The 23,467-nt window shown below is 38.6% G+C and overlaps 1 protein-coding gene across 1 annotated transcript in view; it reads left to right on the top strand.

The window, feature by feature from the left end:
* The window catches only part of gfra3 (GDNF family receptor alpha 3), a 55,773-nt gene that overhangs the window by 23,433 nt on the left and 8,873 nt on the right, over positions 1–23,467 (top strand). The window contains exons 2-7 of the mRNA XM_053486249.1: positions 11,163–11,447; positions 12,739–12,831; positions 14,518–14,869; positions 16,802–16,911; positions 19,894–20,028; positions 21,695–21,825. Of these exons, the coding sequence (XP_053342224.1) occupies positions 11,163–11,447; positions 12,739–12,831; positions 14,518–14,869; positions 16,802–16,911; positions 19,894–20,028; positions 21,695–21,825 (1,106 nt within the window). The remainder of the gene's footprint in view (positions 1–11,162; positions 11,448–12,738; positions 12,832–14,517; positions 14,870–16,801; positions 16,912–19,893; positions 20,029–21,694; positions 21,826–23,467) is intronic.

The raw sequence follows: 23,467 nt of genomic DNA, 5'->3' as shown, positions 1-23,467 counted from the left end.
GGGAGCTGAGGTTTGAACTTACAACCTTCTGTTAAGCCTTAACTCTCTGACCTACCGCTGCCCCAATAAGTCTAAATCTAGTATAGTGTGGTCTATAGCCACAATAATTCACTGGTCTAACTGGATTTGTGGTGTTTTAAATGAAGCTGTAGTTGTATGCGTTTTCTTTTCCCCACATGCAGTAGTGTCAGAGATGGTTATAGTGGGGATGGAGCTCTGGGTGTCTTGGAAAGTGTTAACTTCAAAATGTTATCTGTAAAGTTTTGTTTGGACGTTTGGGACAACACAAATAAATAATCACAACATTTCTGTGTAATAAAATATATTTAAATTTAAAAATTCATCAGACTTTTACAATAGGCACCAAATGAAACGTACAACCTTCTTAACTAATTCGTTTCATTTTTAAGCCTACAGCATTTGAAATTCCCCTGACTGAGTTCAGGACCTCAATACAATCACACAAAACCCTTATTTCAATAATGAATAACACAATGAATAATGAATGAATATAATGAACCAACTGTGGGTTTTTTTTTTTTTGGATATCATTTCATAGTCTGATTGACTTAACCTGATTGCATAGCTGTACAAAGATATGCTTTATTTCCTTTCTGCACCCCCCCCCCCCTCACCCTCAGTCGAAGGTTCTAGTGGGGAGATCTGAGGTGTGATGTCCACTCAGACACCTCCTTCCCCACCTTGTCCTGCCGAGTGACAGACTTTCCCAGTCAGTCAGTCCCCTGCCTCGCTCACAAACTACACTACAAGATTAATTGACCCGCGCGCTGACATGAAAAATGCGCCCTGCGAAAATAGATAGAAAATCGGTCTTGCAAATGTTATCTTGATTCTGAATTTTGTTCTTTTCTTTTTTTTAACGTGTTCTATGTTGCCCCCCGGCGAGGAGCCACCCCGAGCAGCTGCCATGTTGCTTATATCTAAACCCACCCCTGTGTAGTGTTTTAGTAGAAGTGTACATGTGTGGTGCTTTTAGAAGAAGCTATGTATAAGCTTATGTATGAGAAGCCACGATAACGCCTTGTTGGTACCTGTGATTAGGCATGCAATATTTTTTCTAAGGCCATGATTAGACATGTAGCGGTTTTGGTAAAAGCCAAGATTAGACATGTGGCGATTTTGGTAAAAGCTGTGTTTAGACATGTGGCGTTTTTGGTAAAAGCTGTGTTTAGACATGTGGCGTTTTTGGTAAAAGCTGTGTTTAGACATGTGGCGTTTTTGGTAAAAGCTGTGTTTAGACATGTGGCGTTTTTGGTAAAAGCCGTGATTAGACATGTGGCGTTTTTGGTAAAAGCCGTAATTAGACGTGCTGTTTTGGGTAAAAGTGTTGATTAGATATGTGGCGTTTTTGGTAAAAGACTAAATTAGACATGTGGCATTTTTGGTAAAAGCTGTGATTAGACATGTGGCGTTTTTGGTAAAAGCCGTGATTAGACATGTGGCGTTTTTTGGTAAAAGCCGTGATTGGACATGTTGCGTTTTTGGTAAAAGCCGTGATTAGACATGTTGCGTTTTTGGTAAAAGCATTGATTAGATATGTGGCGTTTTTGGTAAAAGCCGTGATTAGACATGTGGCGTTTTTTGGTAAAAGCCGTGATTAGACATGTTGCGTTTTTGGTAAAAGCATTGATTAGACATGTTGCGTTTTTGGTAAAAGCATTGATTAGACAAGTGTCGTTTTTGGTAAAAGCCGTGATTAGACATGTGGCGTTTTTGGTAAAAGCCGTGATTAGACATGTGGCGTTTTTGGTAAAAGCCGTGTTTAGACATGTGGCGTTTTTGGTAAAAGCTGTGTTTAGACATGTGGCGTTTTTGGTAAAAGCCGTGTTTAGACATGTGGCGTTTTTGGTAAAAGCCGTGATTAGGCATGTGGCGTTTTTGGTAAAAGCCGTAATTAGACGTGCTGTTTTGGGTAAAAGTGTTGATTAGATATGTGGCGTTTTTGGTAAAAGACTAAATTAGACATGTGGCATTTTTGGTAAAAGCTGTGATTAGACATGTGGCGTTTTTTGGTAAAAGCCGTGATTGGACATGTTGCGTTTTTGGTAAAAGCCGTGATTAGACATGTTGCGTTTTTGGTAAAAGCATTGATTAGATATGTGGCGTTTTTGGTAAAAGCCGTGATTAGACATGTGGCGTTTTTTGGTAAAAGCAGTGATTAGACATGTTGCGTTTTTGGTAAAAGCATTGATTAGACATGTTGCGTTTTTGGTAAAAGCATTGATTAGACATGTGGCGTTTTTGGTAAAAGCCGTGATTAGACATGTGGCGTTTTTGGTAAAAGCCGTGTTTAGACATGTGGCGTTTTTGGTAAAAGCCGTGATTAGACATGTTGTGTTTTTTGGTAAAAGCCGTGATTAGACATGTTGCGTTAAAAGCCGTGATTAGACATGTGGCGTTTTTGGTAAAAGCCGTGTTTAGACATGTGGCGTTTTTGGTAAAAGCCGTGATTAGACATGTGGCGTTTTTGGTAAAAGCCGTGATTAGACATGTGGCGTTTTTGGTAAAAGCCGTGATTAGACATGTGGCGTTTTTTGGTAAAAGCCGTGATTAGACATGTGGCGTTTTTGGTAAAAGCCGTGATTAGACATGTTGTGTTTTTTGGTAAAAGCCGTGATTAGACATGTTGCGTTAAAAGCCGTATTTAGACATGTGGCGTTTTTGGTAAAAGCCGTGATTAGACATGTGGCGTTTTTGGTAAAAGCCGTGATTAGACATGTGGCGTTTTTGGTAAAAGCCGTGATTAGACATGTGGCGTTTTTGGTAAAAGCATTGATTAGACATGTGGCGTTTTTGGTAAAAGCTGTGATTAGACATGTGGTGTTTTTGGTAAAAGCCGTGATTAGACATGTGGCGTTTTTGTTAAAAGCCGTGATTAGACATGTGGCGTTTTTGTTAAAAGCCGTGATTAGACATGTGGCGTTTTTAGTAAAAGCCGTGATTAGACATGTGGCGTTTTTGGTAAAAGCCGTGATTAGACATGTGGCGTTTTTGGTAAAAGCCGTGATTAGACATGTGGCGTTTTTGGTAAAAGCATTGATTAGACATGTGGCGTTTTTGGTAAAAGCTGTGATTAGACATGTGGTGTTTTTGGTAAAAGCCGTGATTAGACATGTGGCGTTTTTGTTAAAAGCTGTGATTATACATGTGGTGTTTTTAGTAAAAGCCGTGATTAGACATGTGGCGTTTTTGGTAAAAGCCGTGATTAGACATGTGGCGTTTTTGGTAAAAGCCGTGATTAGACATGTGGCGTTTTTGGTAAAAGCCGTTATTAGACATGTGGCGTTTTTGGTAAAAGCCATGGTTAGACATGTGGCGTTTTTGGTAAAAGCCGTGGTTAGATACGCACTGTTTTTGTATAAAATGTATACAATTGTGTTTGCAGTAGAACCCATGCTTGAAAGACGTTTGGTAAAAGCCATGATTAGACATGAGAGGTTTCGGTAAAAGTCGTGTGTTTTTGGTAAAATCCATGATTACACATAAGGGTATATTTAAAAGAAACCATGATAGTGTGGTATTTTTAGTAGCTGTGATTAGACGTGTAGTGTTTTTCGTATAAAACGTATAAAGTTTGTGTTTGCAGTAGAACCCATGCTTGAAAGAGTTAATTTCTAAGTGGTGTTGGTGGTGGTCTACTGTGGCGTTTTCCTAGATCCTGTGTTTATTTTGTAAACATTGTGATTAGAAATGATGTTTTAATGAGAAAGGAATGATTAAACATGTGGTATTTTATTAGAAGTTGTGATTGGACTTGTGCAGCTTAGTTTAGTTCAGTGAGATTAGACTTATGCAAGAAGTGATTAGATGTGTGGCATTTTTAGTATAAGAAATGATTAGACGTGTGATGTTTTTTCTCTCTTTCTCGGAAAGCCGAGGTCAAAGCCTCCACTGCAGTTTAGTCTACAGCTCACAGCCGCAAATACTCAATCAGCACATAGTTTAACACGAGGCCTTAGCAATTAGGACACCCTGCTGTTCTAGCAAGACAGACAGAGAGAGAGAGAGAAAAGGATGGGGGTTGGAAAGAGAGAGAAAAGGAAGACGGATAAGGAAAGCGAAATGATGAAGGTAGAGCGAAAGACATTAATAGGACCAATTATACTTCCTGTTAGAAACATTTAATTACGCAGTATGCACAACACATTAAACTGAAATGTTATGAAACACTGCATGGTGAATACAAATTTAGCAGAATACCTCGGCAGAACAAACAGCTGGGAACAAAGGCAAGTCCGTGGCGGGGCGGATTCCCGCCTCTCGCACCAAGTGTTCCCCGGATAGACTCCGGATCCATCGCACCCCTGACAGGGATAAAGCCCTTACTGACGATGAATAAATGAGTACATTCATACATTTATTAAACGTGCATCTTTTCTAAAACAAATGTTAAACCATTACAAACTGGGATTAAAAGAGAGAGAGAGAGAGGGAGAGAGAGAGAAAGATTGGGTGGGGTGATGGAAACTGAAGTGGAGCTTGGTGAACCAGTTATGGAAAAAGAGAAAGACAGATAGAGGGTATAGCTAAGAGATAAAGATGGTGAGGGAGGAAAAGTGGAAGAGAGAGAGAGATACGTAGAGGAAAGAAGTAGAGGAATAGGGAACGAGATGAGGAACAAAGAAATAGATGATAGAGAAGATGGATAATGGAGAGATTAAAACGGGACAGAGATCAAAACAGATTTTCAGAAAGAAAGAAAGAATTAGAGTGAATGAAAGATGGAGAGAATGATATAGAAGAAAAGCAAAAGCACATAAATGAGAGTGAGAATGAAACAGAAAATAAGGATGAAAAGAGAGAGAGAGAGAGAGAGACATGGACGATTAGAGGCTTGGGGAAGATGTGGGAAGAAAGAGAGGAAGGAAAGAGAATGAGTGGGGGATTAAGTGAATGAAACAAAGCAGAATGAAGGGGAAAGATGGGGGAATTGGACAGAGCAAGGGAGAGAGAGGTTTGGGGATAACAAGAATGAAACAAAAAGAGAAGGAAGTAGAAGTAAAGTGAGAGATAGTGGGTGGAGAGAATAAAGCAGAAAAAGAGAGGGAGTAATATGAACGAGAGAGAGAGAGAGAGTGAAACAGAGAAAGAGACGAGGCAGCGTGAGAGAGTTTGAAACAGAAATAGAAATGCATGAAGGATAGAAAGAATGAAACGGAGGAAAGGAGGAATGGAAGATAGAGAGGATAAAGGGGGGGGGGAGAAAAATGAGGGAGAGAAAGTGCAATGTTTTTTCTCTCACAGAGGAGTGAAGAGGGAGAAGGAACTGACCGCGAAGTCATTCCCTCGCTTTTTTATTTTAATTATTATTATAAACAATGATGAAATAATAAAGCCGAGAAGATAAGAAGAAGATCTTTCTCTCTTTCCTTCTTTCTCTCTCGCTCTCTTTGCAGAACTTTGCAGCTTGAAGTCTTTTTCTTTTTACGGCCAGAATCTTCCCCGTCATAATCACCAGTTCTTACAGCACGCCCCGACACCCCTGAGCACGAGATGTTCTCTGAACCTTTGTGCTGAACGTAATTTGACCTGACAAGAGAGGGAAGTCTAACTCGTATCCACAGTGTTTGAACAGGAGCACACTGCGGCTCCTCACGTCGCACTGACAGACAGAGTTCATCACGTCTTTGTTTGCTTTTGTGATTCATCTAGGTTAACTTTTGAACCTGTGCTGTTTAACCTTCGACCCTGAAAGCTGCGCTAACCCACCATCGACCCCCATTTGCTCTGCTTTCTGTTAAGTGTTTGTTGAAATGTTGAAGTCCAGCTTACGAACCGGGCTCATTATACACCGATCGGCCATAACATTAAAACCATTAAAATTGAAACCACTAGGTTTTAGATTCCAGCTGTGCCACCTCTGGGGGTTCGCTGTGGTGTCGGTTTGCGGCCAGGCCTTTGGATGCTGTGGGTTGTCCAGTGCATCCTGTTGGGGCTTGATCAGATTGGAAAATGGGGAGATTGCAGGCCTTGTGCTCTTCTCCTGTTGGTGGACCCCCATGCATGGTGGGCTGCGGTGCAGGGATTTGTGGAATTTTTTGGCTTTTCTGTGGAATCAGACCTGACGCCATGGCCTTTGGTCCCCGTGAGCATAAACGTGCCCATGATCTGCTGGTGCATAGTTTGTGATCAGTGTTTTTTTAATGTTATAGTGGGGCGGTCTACACCAGGGGTAGACAGGTTTAGTCCTAGAAAACCACAATCCTGTCGAGTTCAGCTCCAACCCTATTCAAACACTCCTGAACAAGCTAAAGGTCTTCAGGGCTACTGGCAGGTGAGTTTTTTTTTCAGGGTTGCGACTCTCTGGGACCGAACTTGCCTGCACCATGATATAAGTTCTATATGTGCGCAATCATGACAACACAAAAGAATTCAATAAGCATTACCAAGAACAAGATTTCAACAAGAATACAAGATGAAAAAGTGGGAAGTAGATGAAAAGTGCTCACATAATAACAATAATAATAATAATAATAATAATAATACTTAAAATAATATTACTACTAACAACACTGATATCCTAAATTATTATATAATGATTAAAAGTCATAATACCATTTATTTATAAATAGTATATTATATACATTATATTTAATGATAGGGAGAATTCACTAAACTTCATATTTCTATTTCTATTTTTATTTTTAGTTCTATTTTTCCTAGTTTAATTTAATTTTTATTTAATTTCTATCGTATTTCTTTTATTCATATTTATTTCTTATTTGTAAACTTTAATTCTCTTCTAGGGTCAATGGCAGCCGTAAAATGCATTTCACTACATTTCGTACTGTGTATGTTTGTGTATGTGACAAATAAAATTTGAATTTGAATTTAAACTTCTCGGGACAGAGGATTCTTGGTTGTGTCTTATTATTTTTTACCAACAGCGAACAAGTGCCTATAAATAAGCTACTATCAAAATTATATGTATTAAAACTCACTCACTCATTCATCTTTTATACCGCTTTATCCTGTATTCGGGGAGCCTGGAGCCTATCAGATTTAGGGCACGAGACGGGGTACACCCGGGAAGGGGGGCTAATCCATCACAGGGCACACACACACATACACACATAAACCCATTTACACACTATGGGCAATCTGGGGAAGAACCAGTTAGCCTAATCGGCATGTTTCTGGACTGCACCAAGCACGGGGAGAACATGCAAACTCCATGCACACAGAGACGGGAATCGAACCCGGACTCTGGAGGTGCGAGGCAACAGTGCTAACCACTAAACACACACATAGAGAGAGAGAGAGAGATCTGTTATTATCGACTATTTCTGATTCAAGAACTCAGCCAAGCTGTTGGATAATTATTGTAATTAACCCACCATTTGTGTTATAAGATTTGACTTTGATCATTTAGGTTTAACATCATATGTGCTGTAGCTCAGGCCTAAGATAGGCGATGAATATTCTGTAACAGTAGAACTTTCATTTCCGTTTATGTCATTGTCTACTGTATTTATGTTTTTCTTATCATATATTGTCGTAAAAAACATTTCATGTTATACAACTGTACTTTTGACCTCAGAGCGCAAGTAGGAATTTATTTATGGTTGTTCTGCTGTATCTGCTATCTCCCAAATGTGGATGTGTTCCTTTTGAGTCTGGCTCCTCTCAAGGTTTCTTCTTTCTCGTGTCGTCTCAGAGAGTTTGTCCTTGCCAACATCACACTTTTATATCCAGGAGTTTTTATTCCTGTAAAGCTGCGTTGTGACAATGTCCATTGTAGAAAGCGCTATACAAATGAAATTGAATTGAATTGAGTCGTCTTATTGGTGGCTTTTAGTTGAGCATTGTCGAGGTTATGAGACTCTCTCACATTTCTCTTTGTTGTCATTTGTCTTTGGTCACAGTGGCAGTAATTGGTTGCTCGTGTATACGCCAAAACATCAATAATCTCATCACTTGGCCCATTTTGCAATAGATCTCATATATCATACTGTATATCCTTTAGCAAAGCTATGTGTAGATGTTTTTCGCATACTCCAAACCAAAATAAAAAAATATATTTTCCCATCTCTGCTTGAAGACTTTGTCTTTCCACAGACAACCTAAAGACAATGAGATAACTGAGGATGTTTTAGCTTGGACATCTTTAGGATGGTGATTTCTACGAAAAGTTTGCACTCATTAACCAATTAATACATTCAGTTCAATGCAATACAATAGACTTTAAATAAAAACTATATTGAATTAAAAAGTGGCCATGATGCAAATAGTCATAACAAGTTGCTCATAAGCTCTTAACAAGGCATAAAAAATATGTATCTAGTGTCATCCAGATGAGGATGGGTTTCCGTCTCAAGGCTTCTTCCACATCCTCTCAGGGAGTTTTCCTTCCAGTTGTTGCCTCTGGCTTTCTTATTAGTTATACGTTTCACATTTCTATAGCTGATTTATGACAATGGCCATTATACAAGAGGTGTTCAACTCAAACCAGGACTTTTGATTATGCAGAAAAAACATTATTTGCCTTCATAATCCCCTCCTACAGTAATCCACTCATCCCAGCGTAAAATGCATGACATCATAGTGCCCCCTGCACCACTTGCACATTGCAGGAAATCAGCCGGGAGTTATTGCCACATCTCATTAAAGGAGTCCCAGTTTGACTTGAACACCCTTTGTATACTTCGTATACTTAAATGAAGCTCTATTTAAATTTAATTGAGTTAAATTGAACTCACATTCGAATTTATGGTGCAAAGCACATTTTTTCGACACATTTACTGACAATCTCAAAACTGTATAAAACGTTACAAAGAGCTGAGAGAAAGCGCTGACAAAAACAAGCTGAGGACAAAAGAAAGGGAATTTTCTCAGAGGCCGAAGTGGAAGGTGTTTTGACTCACGTCTACATAATAAAATATATATTTTTAGCCGCAGAACAGCACTTGAAAAGTCCCAAATCTTGAGACAAATTACAGAAATGGGTCAATTAGATGTGAATTAAGTGAGGTGAAAAGAAAATGGTTTGACAAGCAAAGGAGAGCGAAAAAAATATGTCTACACTGTTCCCATGTGGTCGTGGACAAGCATCACGCAGGGAAACTGCTATTTTTTAAATCATGCCAAAATGCTTGAAAATCTAAAATGCCACTTTTAAAATTTTATTTTATTATTATTATTATTATTATTATTTTGAAAGAAGCCAGAAATGAGGAATTGAAGCCCTGACAAAGTATGGACCTGAACAGCTTGGTCATATTAGTGCTGGCTGTAAAGTTCTGTGCACGATGGCATAGCTAGCAGAACCCATTTTTATGCCAGCTTTCATCCTTGAAAAAAAGTACAAAAAGTACCAGTCTCTTAATATCCGTTCCCTCATAAACGCAGCGTGATCTAAATCGCCCCTCAGCTGAGCCATATGCTTTTAGCTGATGGATATAAACAGACCACAGGTGCATTTCTTTTGTCTTAATTAAACGACCGGTCCTTATTTGTCATATACTGGATTATGTGTTCTTTGCTTTATTTATTTATTTATTTTTTCATAATTAATATGACTAATGTACAAAATATCATATTTATGAAATGTTTATTTAGTTTGTAATGTAAATAAATAATTTCATAATAACTTCACAACAAAAATGATGATGATGATGATGATGATGATTATTATTATTATTATTATTAATAATAATAATAATAACTGGCTCAGATAATAACTTCCTAAATAAATGCAAATTATAAGATATGAAGCTGGTCAAGTTGAGGTTAAGTGGCCCTGAGATTGCTTGAATGCTAAATTTTCTCTCTAAATGTTTATGCTTCATCAATGAGGCCGCCGTGTGTGATTTTGTCTGGAAAGGAAGAACCTAGGATGTTCCAAAGTCCATTCATCAAATGTTAAAATGTACGCGTTTGTTAATTTTTGTTCAATATGTCTATGGTTATCTTGAGGAGTCAAAGGCATTTACACTGTAAATGATGCTCTACTTTACTAGATGGACAGCGTTTACATTTATGGTAGTCCTACACAGTAGGTGCAGTGAAGTTTCATCAAATGCACGTTATGTCGGGTGAAGTCATTATGTTTGTAGTTGAGATGTATGATAGAATAAGGCACTAGAGCATGATAGTCTCATTTATCAAGCTAAATATTTTTTCATAAATTGTTCACCGGAGCTTGAAGCGCCTTACGATGCGATAATGTACAGCCATAACATTAAAACCACCTAGGTTTTGGGTTTGTGCCACTGAGGTGACTCCGCAGGGCCTCTAGGGGTTTGCTGTGGTGTCTGGCACTGAGACGTTGGCTCTTGAGATGTTATGGACAGCTGGAAATGTCTGCACTGTTCAATCATTAGACTGTGCTTGAAGTCTTCTGTAAATACCACCATTTTTTTCATTTTTCCCAGTTTGACTTGAACAGCTCTCTGTATATTTGTTAACAAGTTACTGCATTGTGCTGCAAAGGTTCATGAGCATTGTTTAAAAGTTTAAGCATATTACTTCATAATAATTAAGGGAGCAAATAAAAATGTCCATATACTGAGATGAACCAATTACTTTTAATTGCAAAAATTAAACTATTGGCACCCTATAAAAGGAGGATGTCATTACACTACACTATGGTATGCGGTTCTACCATAGTTCATATTTTAGTACAACTCTACAATGACTATAGTATGGTACACGGTTCTACCATATACCGTAGTATGGTACTATGAAACACTCACCAGGATACTGTAAAAAAATATGTTACACAAATTTATTATGTGCCATAATAGTAAGCACGCGCCTTCACAGTACCATAAGCTTTTTTTGCACCGTATTCATGACTTTTGCATTTAATGGTTGCATTTAAGTTATATATACAGTAATAAAATAAATTCATATAGGCCTATAATATAATACGGAAGTGATCCGACGTTTGTTTATATATTTTATTTTTATTTTATTTAATTGTAACTTGTAAATCTGTAAATTTGTAGATTCTACATTTTTTTTTTTCACTTTTTCTCTTATTGGAGTAAAATCTTTTTATCTTCATCTTCTATCTCATCTCATCTCATCTTTTTGGGTCACGAGCTGTCGTTTAAGCATTCCGCTGTGTGTAATAAACTGTGTATAGTTTCTGTCCGTGACAAATAAAATTTGAATTTGAATCTGATGTCATCCCTCAGGCTCACTGTCCTTGGTGGTGCCCCTGTTCCCGGGCACACTGGACTGCGTGCAGGCCGTGCAGGAGTGTATGGCCCAACCTGAGTGTGAAAAACTGTACAGGCAGCTGGACTACTGCGTGGACGAGGAGGCCGTGACGCCGCTGAGTCTCGAAGCCCGCCAGGCCTGCGCCGATGCCCAAAACGCCCTGCTGGACTATCGGCCCCTGCAGGAGTGCAAGTGCCAGCGAGCATCACGCAAAGAGGCTCTCTGTCTCCGGGTGTACTGGACCGTGCGCTTTCCACAAGGTGAGGAACCTGTGTGTGTGTGTGTGTCACTGTGCACATGTACAGCATGATTATGGGTGCGTGGGAGCATGTGTGTGCGCATGAATGCTTCATTGGGCATGTGTGTGTTCAGGAGTTGAGGGCTGGGTGATGATGATGAGATGATATTCTACAACAAAAGGAGTTGAGGTGAGATATACAGTAAGGCTTGGGAGGAAGGTCACGTCAGAAGCAGTATGTTGTTCCTAGAAATTTCAATTATCAGTGACGCTGTTCGAGCACCCACCAGCTCCCTGTCTCCACCTACTATTCTGACTTTCTCCGCAGGGCCACTATGGTTCCTCTTTCTACAGCTAGGTTAGTTTAACATTATACCTAAATTACCATAAGGTGAACACATACTGTAGTAAAACCTGTTTCCTGACATGATGATCTCACAATATGACATGATTTTTTTGGAACAGCAGAAATGGTTTATCCCCAGTTTCAGCGTTTATATTAATGCCCCTTTCTGACCTTGGATTCAGTGCGGAAACCGCTACGCGGATAAATGACTTATTATCATCTTTTAAAATAAAACGGCGAGATGCACACCATGTATCATTGGAATGATTTAGAACATCATAATACGCCGTCTCTGAGTGATGATAGGAGCGCGCGGAGAGTCAGAATAGAGTTTATCAGGGGAGAAACGAGCAGTCCCGTGAAACAACCGCTTTTCGGCTGCTGTCAAATGGAAATGTCAAGTGTTCAGCCCTGCGTTTCAAATTGCGAATCGTATCTTGGCCGCGGCTTGCAGCTGCGTGATTGCGCTGTGATACACGTCGTGCCAGAAACGCTCATTTGCATTGTGCTTTCCTGCATGCGAAATCATGATAAGAAAAATGATGCATTATAATTTCGATGTCAAAGGGAATACGAGCCGTTCACTCTCTGTGTGTGTGTGTGTGTGTGATTGAAGCGTGCAAGGTATGATATCAGATTCATGGAATACTTGTCACACTTTTTCACTGATGCAACCAAGCAAATAACCTTCCTCGCACACGTACGGTTTTCCCTCTAGGAGTCTTATAAGTCTAGATGATAACTAGGCGATATTAGTTACATTATTGTGTGTATGCATCATCATAGCTAGCGCCGTCATATAATCCCTGTAATTTGATTAAATGCAGCAGCTCTCTTAATTAACTGTAACGATAAGGTAATGGTGCGCTTCTGCAGGCTTAATTACGCCACGATATTCCGCCACTTGTTTGGCTCCAAAGTGTGTGTATCTGCACTGATGATAAGCCTGAGTGTGTGTCTCTTGCAGGGTACGATGACATTGAAACCTCCCCGTACGAGGACATCGAACTGGAGCTGGCGCGGAATAGCGAAGCAACCAACCTGGCCTCGATTGTGGCAGGTACTTCTGATCTTCAGCACTCAGCGTCTGGTGTACCAAGCATATAAGTGCACTTATGTCTACGGCTACAATTACTGACAGGAAGCACGTTTATTGCTATGTGCGACGTGTCAGCGCTCTTCTATCCCATTCATCACTGACAGCATCACCTCTGGCCACATATTACTCGGATAATGGACTGTTCTTAATGGTGACACTGACAGGGTACTTGCACCTGTCTGAGTGTTTCTTGCTTGCGATGAAAAAACATAACCATTAACAATGTTCTTTCTTAGGAGCTAGCTATTTACAGTATATTTAGCTAACATACTAGAGCCAGCATGATGGAATAGCGGGAAGCGTTGCTGCCTTGCAGCGTTGTGTTCCTGCTTCGATCCTGTGCAATAGTGTATGTACTGTACGGAGTTCCTCCCACCTACAGTACCTAAAACACTCCAGTAGGTAGAATGGCTAAAATAAATCACCCCCAGATGTGAGTGTGGGCAATGCAACGGGCTGGCATAGATCCTAAGTTTGGATTAGGTAGATGCTGGTCACTAGGGAGGTACTGTAAATGCTGAAGGCGCATGTATTTACTGGGGAACTTAACAATGAAATTTCATGCATTTTAAGGCAATAAGTTACACAAATCATATGTAAGACACACGCAGAACTCCATCAGCAAGAAAAAGAAAAACACACAGAAACTATACACAATGGAGCAATAATACATTAGTAACTAATTAAATACCATAGGCTATGTTGACACTTTCAATATTATATACAATAATAATAATACAGATTAGTACAGGTTATAGTCTGTACTATAACAAACCAGTAGTATGTACTTACATATCGAATATGGTACAACATGTACTGTATAAACATACATTATTATATACAGTACCAGCTGAACTTTTGGTAGCGGCTCTGGTGCATTGTGGTGTATTCACCCAAGCATTGTGGTACACACCATAGTACCCACTAAAGTGACATAGTACCTATCCTGGTACTCCGTGAAGTCCTGTGGCGCCTACCATGGTAATGTCTGAAGTACAACAGTAATAATATGGTATGTACTGTACCATAGTATTTATACAATTACATTATGGTATTTACTATAGTTTACCATATATAGTACTGTACATACCATAGTAAAACTTCTAATGACTGAAGTAGTGAGTTAATATCTATGAATTTATATCATGAAAAGGAAAAAGTGAAATTAAAGCCAATAAGCAATTGATAAATCCTTATAATATTGTGTTCAAAAAGATTTTTACTCCACGGTGTACTTTTCATTTGCCACTGTTTACTGGCTGGATGCAAGGCCACATTTGGTCTTTCTGTTAAACTTTGTAGATAAGCGAACTAGCATTTGTTCCTGTGTAGAGTCGCCTCCTGCATTATTCGAGCCTTGGGCGGAAACATTTCCTAGGCCTTGAGCGAAATATATATATATATATATATATATTGCAACTTGTTTTATACAAGCTGATGGAAATTTGCCTGAAGTATAGATTAAAGAACCTGGCCATAAAAGAGCATTTACCAAAGCATCATGTTATTATTGATGGCAGTGAAATAAAGTTGTACTCACCTTCATCGCCATCTGTATTCATGCAACTTAGCTATTAACAGTAAAAGAATATAACAATTTACACTAATTCACACCCTCACACCTCCATCTCTCCCTCTCTACCTCAGTGTCCTCATTTCCGGTAGTAGACGGAGAGAACCAGTGTTTAAAGGCAGCGCAGGACTGTGGGCTGTTCGAGAAATGTGGTGCCCTACGTGCAGAATATGTGCTGGCATGCACCAAGCGAGTGGCAGGCTTGGATCGCTGCAACAGACAGAAGTGCCACCGGGCGCTGCGCAAGTTTCTGGAGCGGGTGCCTGAAGAGTACAGCTTTGGCGTGCTGTTTTGCTCCTGCACCGAGCCATTGTGCGGAGAGAGAAGAAGGAAGACTATCGTCCCATCCTGTTCCTATGAGGAGAAAGACGGACAACCCAACTGCCTGCACCTGGAGAGTTATTGCCTCCGTGATGACCTGTGCAGGTGGGTGTATGACTATACACACACTGTATAAACTGGTAGCCCACAAGGTTTTGTTTTATGGCCCCTTTAATTTTTCTATTCGTCATTGAAATGTTGATGGAAATTGGAATTATGTAATTAACAAATGTGCTGAATAACCCAGAATATGTATTATATTTAGTTCTTCTGAAAAAGGTGACTCTTCAAAGTAGTCAGCTTTTGCTTAAAGACAGCTTTGTACACTCTTGCCATTCTCTCAGTCAGCCTCATTAAGGTGTCACCTGGAAGGGTTTTCCAACAATCTCGAGGGAGTTCCCAAAGGTGTTAAGTACTTGTTGGCTGCTTTTCTTTCACTCTGCAGTCCAACTCATTTTAAACCATCTCAAGTGGATGTAGATTGTTATTTTGGAGGCCAGCACTCCATCACTCTCCTGCTTGGACAAATAGCTCTTAGATAACTTAGAGTGTATGTTACGAATCGTTGTCCTGTTGGAAAAACAAAACAGATGATGGTCCAACTAAGTGTGTAAACCATATGGGATGGCATGTCACTGCAAATTGCTGTGGTAGCCATACTGGTTAAGTGTGCTTTCAATTTTTAGACTTGGATTTTTAGATTTAAGTCACCAACAGTGCCACCAGCAAAGCACCCCCATAACCATCACACCTCCTCCTCCATGCTTCACAGTGGGAACCACACATTTGGGAACCGTCTGTTCACCCTCTCTACGTCTAACAAACACATGGTGGTTAGAACCAAAAATCTGAAATTTGGACTCATAAGACCAAAGACCAAAGATTACCCTGATCTAATGTCCATTCATTGTGTTTCCTGGCCGAAGGTATCTTCTGCTTCGACCATAAAGGCCTGACTCACGCAGTTTCCTCTAAACAATAGATGATGAAATATGTCTGCTGAGAAGCATTTACAGTATGTGAACTCTAATTTATGGTCCTGTAAATCAGTGGTTTCTGGGTTCTGGTCATTCTAGTAAACTTATTCTCTGCAGAAGAGGTAGCTTTTGGTCTTCCTTTCCAGAGACAGTCCTCATGAGAGCCAGTTTCATCTTAGAGTTTGACACTTTGGGGGACTAAAATTTAGGATACATTCAAAGTTCTTCAGATTCTTTGGATTGACTGACCTTCATTTCTTAAAGTAATGATAGACCTTCTTTTCTCTTTACTTAATTGAGTGTTTCTTGCCATAGAAACATAGATCTGTCCGGTAGTTGTGGTAGCACCAATGGGGCTACCAACTCATCCTCAGCAAAAAAAACAACTCATGAATTAAAACACGTTAAGAAGACTAGAAATGTCACAAATTAAGTCTTGACAATGTACACCTGTGAAATGCAAACCATTCCACCTTGTGAATCTGATGAGATAATGCCATGAGTGTGCCAAGCTGTCATCAAAGCTAAACATATTCTCTTTTTGTTTACCACATAATTCCATACATGTTTTTTTTAAGGTATTTATAGGATATCTTCAGTATTAAGAATAAAAATGACTAAAGGAGAAGTTATGTTCAAACCTTTCTTCGAAGAAAATGTGTTCAGGTCACGCTTACATTGTTTCTTTGGTACAGCAAAACAAGCTATTTGGAAAGCGAGAAAGAATTGAAAGGCAGGACAGGGGGCAGGAGAGGTGGAAGCCATGTTGAGGGGTTTAGCAGGTTAGAGTTAAGGATGCTGGTTATGCTTTGGTGGACGAGATGCTGGTGTTTGCGGGTAAATGGGGAAAACTGTAGTTTTAGTATTTTATTGTGTATGGCACATTTATCAGTTTACTGGGATTCATTTTTTCTTTTCTATTACATCGTTTTTGTTTTCTATATTATTTTTATGAAGTGATGATTTTTGCATTTTTTTGGATGATATATGATTTGATTGCATCAATTAAGGAAGTTTTAAAATTTAAACGTCTCTCCCTCTCTCTCTCTCTCTCTCTCAGGTCCAGACTGGCTGATTTCCAGCAGAACTGCCAGCCTTCCTCTTACTCCCCTTCAGGCTGTCTGCGTGAAAGTGGAGCCGTCTGCCTGAAGGCATACGCTGGACTGATCGGTGAGCAATCATGCACTGATAAATGCCCTGTGACAGCCCACCAGAGGACTGCTGCCCGGGGTCCGTGCTCGTTCACACAAACTAAGCACAGATGATCCGCGTCACTGTGCTCCAAGTAAAGCGGTTTGACATGGTCGTGTGTGTGCAGATGTTTATTACAGATGTAAACCTACAGGAAGTGGACTGCTTATGAGCTATCATAATGTTCCCTCCAGCTGGGTGTATGTAAAGAGACATAATTTAAGGAAAATATCTTGATAATATTTACAACATGCAGTGCATAAAAAATATGTTTCTTGGATCCAAGCCTAATGCAAGAGTACTTGTAAGGGTTTTGCGTACACGTGTTAATTATAGAAGTGCTCTTTAAAAAATAAAATGCGTAGATTATAATGTAAAAACATGTATATGAAAATATGTTAATCCAATAGTAATACCTGGCAGAAGAAATGTACAGCTCAGCGCATCGTGTTATTTATAGGCGCTCATGGTATCGCGCAGTGTGTCTGTGCACCTTCCATCCTTCCTCAAGGTGTTTTCTGACAATAACACAATAATGCACTGCAAAAAAGTGTAAGTTGACCAAAATGTCAGCATAAGCAATCAAACTTCAGATGCAACAATCCTCCCCGAGTCTCTTCTAAGTAAGCTCACATCAAAGAAACAAACCTGTAGGAGAAATTCAAATTCCTCATGGATTATGTGCATCTTTATACAGTCGCAAAAAATAAAACCAAAACAACATAAAAAAATGAAGAAAAAAAAAAAAAATATATATATATATATATATATATATATATATATATATATAAACTCTGATTTAGTGTACACCAGTGTATGCAATGCAGCTGTAGGATATACCAGCATTGAGGAGACTAGAGTTGAGATTAATTAATCCAATTGCTGTTAAAATATATATATTTTTTAATTAAATTACAAGAAAAAAAAAAATAAAAATAGAATAATAGTAATACAATCCCAGATCTACGAAACCAGATAACAGGACAGGATCAATAACCAGGATACAAAATAACAAGAGATCAATGCTTGGTAAGTTCAGACACAAAGATACAGTAGTCAGTGTCAAGTCTTCAATAGTGACGTCTTTGAGGCATTGAACTTCTTCTTGGAAGGTTCCAGGTTTAAATCCCAGGGGCTTGGGGCCCTTGAGCAAGGCTCTAAACCCATGATGGCTCAGATGTACAGTATAATGACATTAACAAAATGTACAGTAAGTTAATCTGGATAAGGACATCTGGCAAATGCTATAGTGGTGAATGCGAGCAGGGATGCGTGAGATCAGAATGAGCAAAATTTTTACGTGTAAATGTGTGAGATCGTGTTTAGTAGATTTTTAATTGCACACTCATAAGCATGTATTAAAAAATGTACAGCACCATCTGTTAAATTTTTAGATGAACTAATGATTTTTTCAAGGTAGATTTTTAATGATCTGAGGGCGTTTTCCATTTAAATTCCAAGGTAGCTTATCTTCTCTTTAAGTGGGTCGATTGCGATGGAACAAAGCCTATCATACCTCAACCTTCGACCAAATATTGGTATCAAAGTATGTAAATTCGTTCGGAAGGTTTTTACATGACAAACAGACAGACAAAAATTCCAAAAACCCTGTGTTTTATTACTCATCTTACGTCCCTCAAAAATTTTTTTTATATGTACAGACACACTAACTTTACAGTTTTATTTTATCTATATAGATTACTTAACTAAAGCTGGCAATAAATAAGGGGAAATCAGTAAAACTCCAGGCAACATGGTGGGGCAGTAAGGGGTGTTGGGGTCATCAGGGACATGATGTGATACTAAGCTCCGTTTGTGCGGAGCTTCAGATGTTATTCTCTTGGCTGTATGGGTCTCTTCAATGTTCTCCATCTCCCTATTTCCTTAAAACTGTCTTTTGGTGTGTTTGTGTGAATATGTGGTGCCCGCAGTTGGGTTAGCATTGCATTCACCTTGTATTCCATCCAGAATTCTACTCTTTGTGGAAGTCAGGGTAAGATCTGGAAGGTAGGGTATGAAAGAAATTCAAGATCTGGAAGGTGGTGTATGGAAGACAGGTGAAGATCTGCTAGATAGCTACAGTAGGCAAGATCTAGAAAGTACAGTAGGGTGTGGAAATTACGTGCATTTATGTTGGACACAGAGGGAAAGCAAAATTCCCACATGACACTAAGAGCCCACATGCAGTAAGGTTTAGCTGACAGAAGTGCGAGGGTGGGGGTGGGGGGGAAGGGGGGGGGTGCTGGGTTGAACTGTTCAATTGTGCAGCATTGCTCATCAGAAAGAAAGCTTACCTGCAACATTATTACAAAAGTAAATGATGCATAAAAGTCTGATGCAGGCAAAAATATCTAGATAAAACTGCCCTATGCCCAGGCTCTGTATCCATCATGACCCTAATCAGGACAAACCATTTACTGACATACTGACATATCTTTTACTCAGAAACTGGGTTATTTTTTTTGTGTGTGTGTGTGTGGGGGGGGGGGGGTTAAGCTTTTCTCTGCATTCCTTATTGTTATGCAATGTTTGATTATTGCCAGCTCTCGTATTTAGCCCCAACAACCCATCATTCCAGGCAAATGAAGATGCTTGAGTCAAAAATATATCTGATTACTGAATACATTTCCTCCGGGACGAGATGTTCAGTAATTAGCAAAAAAATAAAAAATAAAATGTCCTGGCAGGCTCAAGGGTTTGTGCTGAATTCCCGGCATGACATGGACCTGAACTATCAGGACATCAGGCGCTTTAATGAAATTAGTCAGAGATGTGTCACATAAACGAGCGCCGATGTGGCTGCATGTGTTAACATGATTAAAGCCGAGGGCCGAGCGTGCTGCAGATTCTCCCAGATGGACGCCTGACTGATTACCCTCTCATTTCTCTCACGTTTCAAATGTCTTTTTAAGTCTATATCTTATCTATCTCATCTCTAAAACTTTCTCTTCTTGTTGGCAGGTACGATCATGACACCGAACTACGTGAGTAACACCAGTATGGAGGTGTCTCAGTGGTGTAACTGTGAAGGCAGTGGGAATCAGCTGCAGGAGTGCCTGCGCATCCTCCACATGTTCAACAGCAACACTTGCCTGCGTGAGTGTTAATGTACCACCAAACGCATGCTTAAAAGTGCAACACAATCCAGAATATCAGCCGTCTGAAATGTGTTACATATAAAAATATTCAGGATATGCACCGCAGACATCTAGTTCTGCTCTATGTTTGGGGGATTATCAGTCTGAATGCCGGCGCTATCACTGCCTACTTTGTGCGTGGGAAGGACGGCTTTGTTTTCTCCTTCGGTTATTAGCGTGAGACTAGCTAGTCACGGCTTTGCTTGACTCATGTATGTAAAATAGAGCAATTAGCACTCTCCTGTAAATGTGTTCAACTGCACTATGATGTTGTGTGAGCAGAATTCGAAAAGATGTAATTGATGTGTTAGTCTTCATTATCCCAGATCGCTAACTGAAATGCAGTACGAACAACGTAATAGTGGACTTTTCTCCAAAGACAAAATTCAATTATTATTATCTGGATTATTTAGGTAATTTTGTCTTTAATATATCCTAAACACAATATATCATTATTTCTCCCATATATAAAGGGCATTTTAATGAAAATCAATATATGAATCAATATAATCAATTATAATTATACTTAAACTATTTTTGGTGTGACACTTTAAATTGTAGACCCATTATTGACGTTAAAATTGGCCTTGTGGGCCCAATATGCAGTAAAAACGCTGAGAAGGTACAACATGCCAATCTTTTTCTTCTTTCACTATATAGTGGGTGGGGATTATGTTTGGCCAAGCTTGCATAAGCTTTGCCAATCACACAGCTGCTGCCACTTGTCCCTCTTACACAGTTTTCTCAAATCTATGCTCATACCCTTGGACAGTCTTCAGTCTGAGCAACCTAGAAAGTCGACCTAACAAGCTATAGCAACCCTAGCGTGTAAAAGTTAAACTAAAAGACATAGCCACCTACCTGAGAATTTGGACGATTCCGAGGGTCGGACAATCCCACTTTACTTCAAACCAATAAATTATTGTCGTGTTCTTATGTTTAAGTGTTTTACGCAATACTCAACATTTTACACGATGTCCCTTGCTAATATAATACCTTTAAATGTCTTTAATGTTCAACTCTTTATATGGTCCATAGAACAAGCTAGCCGTTATTATTCTTACAGGAATGCCAAAGTAAATATTCAGTTCGGGGCAGGGATGTTGAGTTGTGTGCGGTATTTATTTCAACGATTTGGCAGCGTTTGACTTTGAGAAATATGTTGCTGCTTTAAATGGTCTTGCTTATTAATGCATGAGGGTGTACAGCGGAGATTAGTGGCAAATGGCCATGATGGTTGAATTTACTGATGCTGACTGGAGAGAAAACTTCTAATAAAGCTGAGTGTCATTCAAATCCACAATACATCGATCTGTTTATTCCTGTTTTAGAAAATTATTGACTTACGCAGTGTACATTAATGCAGTCATACTGGAATAAGGCTTTTCATAATCTGAATGTCAAAATAGTAGTGGATTTGGGGTATTAGCATTAACAAGGAGAGAGGAGAGAAGAGACAAGAATCCTATGCTACCAGCATAAACAGCCAGGCATCTTGTTGGTAAACAAAACAGATTCAGACTGGATTATTACATTGACAGAAGCAAAAAAAAAGAAAAGAAAAATGAAGTCTAGCATTAGATTTTAAGTTACATAAATTCCTGATTGTGTCTCTCTTGTCACAGGTAATGCCATAGAGAACATGGGAAGTGCCAATCCTCGGCCTGTGGAGGGGACACTGCTCCCTCCGCCTCGCCCCTCCCCCCACGTCCAACAGGATAACCTTAACGTCAACTTTTTCGGAGACCTCAACTCGGTGGGTACTGAACACTTACAAGAAACTTTAATAAATGAAATATAAAACTATCCTACTGAACACACTAGTCATAGAACAATAAAACTATACTCAACACACTACTTAACAAACTAAGACTATAAAACTATACTACTGAACACACTACTCATATTACCTAATGAACTACAGTATAACTTAAACATAACTTAAACATAAAACTATATGCCTTAACATGAAATGTTACTGAAATATTAAACTAATCTAGTGAACACACTTTTGAATGAATTATAAAACCATACCACAGAACACATAAAGCAAACTACAAAACTATACTACTGAACACACTACTCAATTAATTACTAAACTACAATACTCATATTCACTACACAGTGAACTATAACAACTATCCTACTGTACACACTACTTAAAGAACTATAAAACTTTACTTCTGAACCCAGTCAATAAAGTGTAAAAAACTATACTACTAAATACATTACTTAATGAACTATAAAAACTACACTACTAAATACATTACTCAATGAACTACAAAACTACACTACTAAATACATTACTCAATGAACTACAAAACTACACTACTAAATACATTACTCAATGAACTACAAAACTACACTACTAAATACATTACTCAATGAACTACAAAACTACACTACTAAATACATTACTCAATGAACTACAAAACTACACTACTAAATACATTACTCAATGAGCTACAAACCTACACTACTAAATACATTACTTAATGAGCTACAAAACCACACTACTAAATACATTACTCAATGAACTACAAACCTACACTACTAAATACATTACTCAATGAACTACAAAACTACACTAATTAATACATTACTCAATGAAATACAAAACTACACTACTAAATACATTACTCAATGAACTACAAACCTACACTACTAAATACATTACTCAATGAGCTACAAAACCAAACTACTAAATACATTACTCAATGAACTACAAACCTACACTACTAAATACATTACTCAATGAACTACAAAACTACACTACTAAATACATTACTCAATGAACTACAAACCTACACTACTAAATACATTACTTAATGAGCTACAAAACCACACTACTAAATACATTACTCAATGAACTACAAACCTACACTACTAAATACATTACTCAATGAGCTACAAAACCAAACTACTAAATACATTACTCAATGAACTACAAACCTACACTACTAAATACATTCCTCAATGAACTACAAAACTACACTACTAAATACATTACTCAATGAGCTACAAAACCAGACTACTAAATACATTACTCAATGAGCTACAAAACTACACTACTAAATACATTACTTAATGAGCTACAAAACTATACTACTAAATACATTACTTAATGAACTACAAAACTATACTATTAAATACATTACTCAATGAACTACAAAACTATACTATTGTACACACTACTCACTAAACTGGAAAAACTATACTATTGTACACACTACTCAAAAAATTATAAACTATACTACTAAACACATTACTCAATGAACTATAAAACTATACTACTAATCACAGACTACTCAGTGAACTATAAAACAATACTACTGAACACAGTGAATAAACTGTAAAACTATATTAATAAATACATTACTCAATAAACTATAAAACTA

This window comes from Clarias gariepinus, chromosome 2, assembly GCF_024256425.1.
Source record: "Clarias gariepinus isolate MV-2021 ecotype Netherlands chromosome 2, CGAR_prim_01v2, whole genome shotgun sequence".
Classification (NCBI taxonomy): domain Eukaryota; kingdom Metazoa; phylum Chordata; class Actinopteri; order Siluriformes; family Clariidae; genus Clarias; species Clarias gariepinus.
Note: the sequence above shows the minus strand (reverse complement) of the source record. Positions and strands in the feature narration are given on the sequence as shown.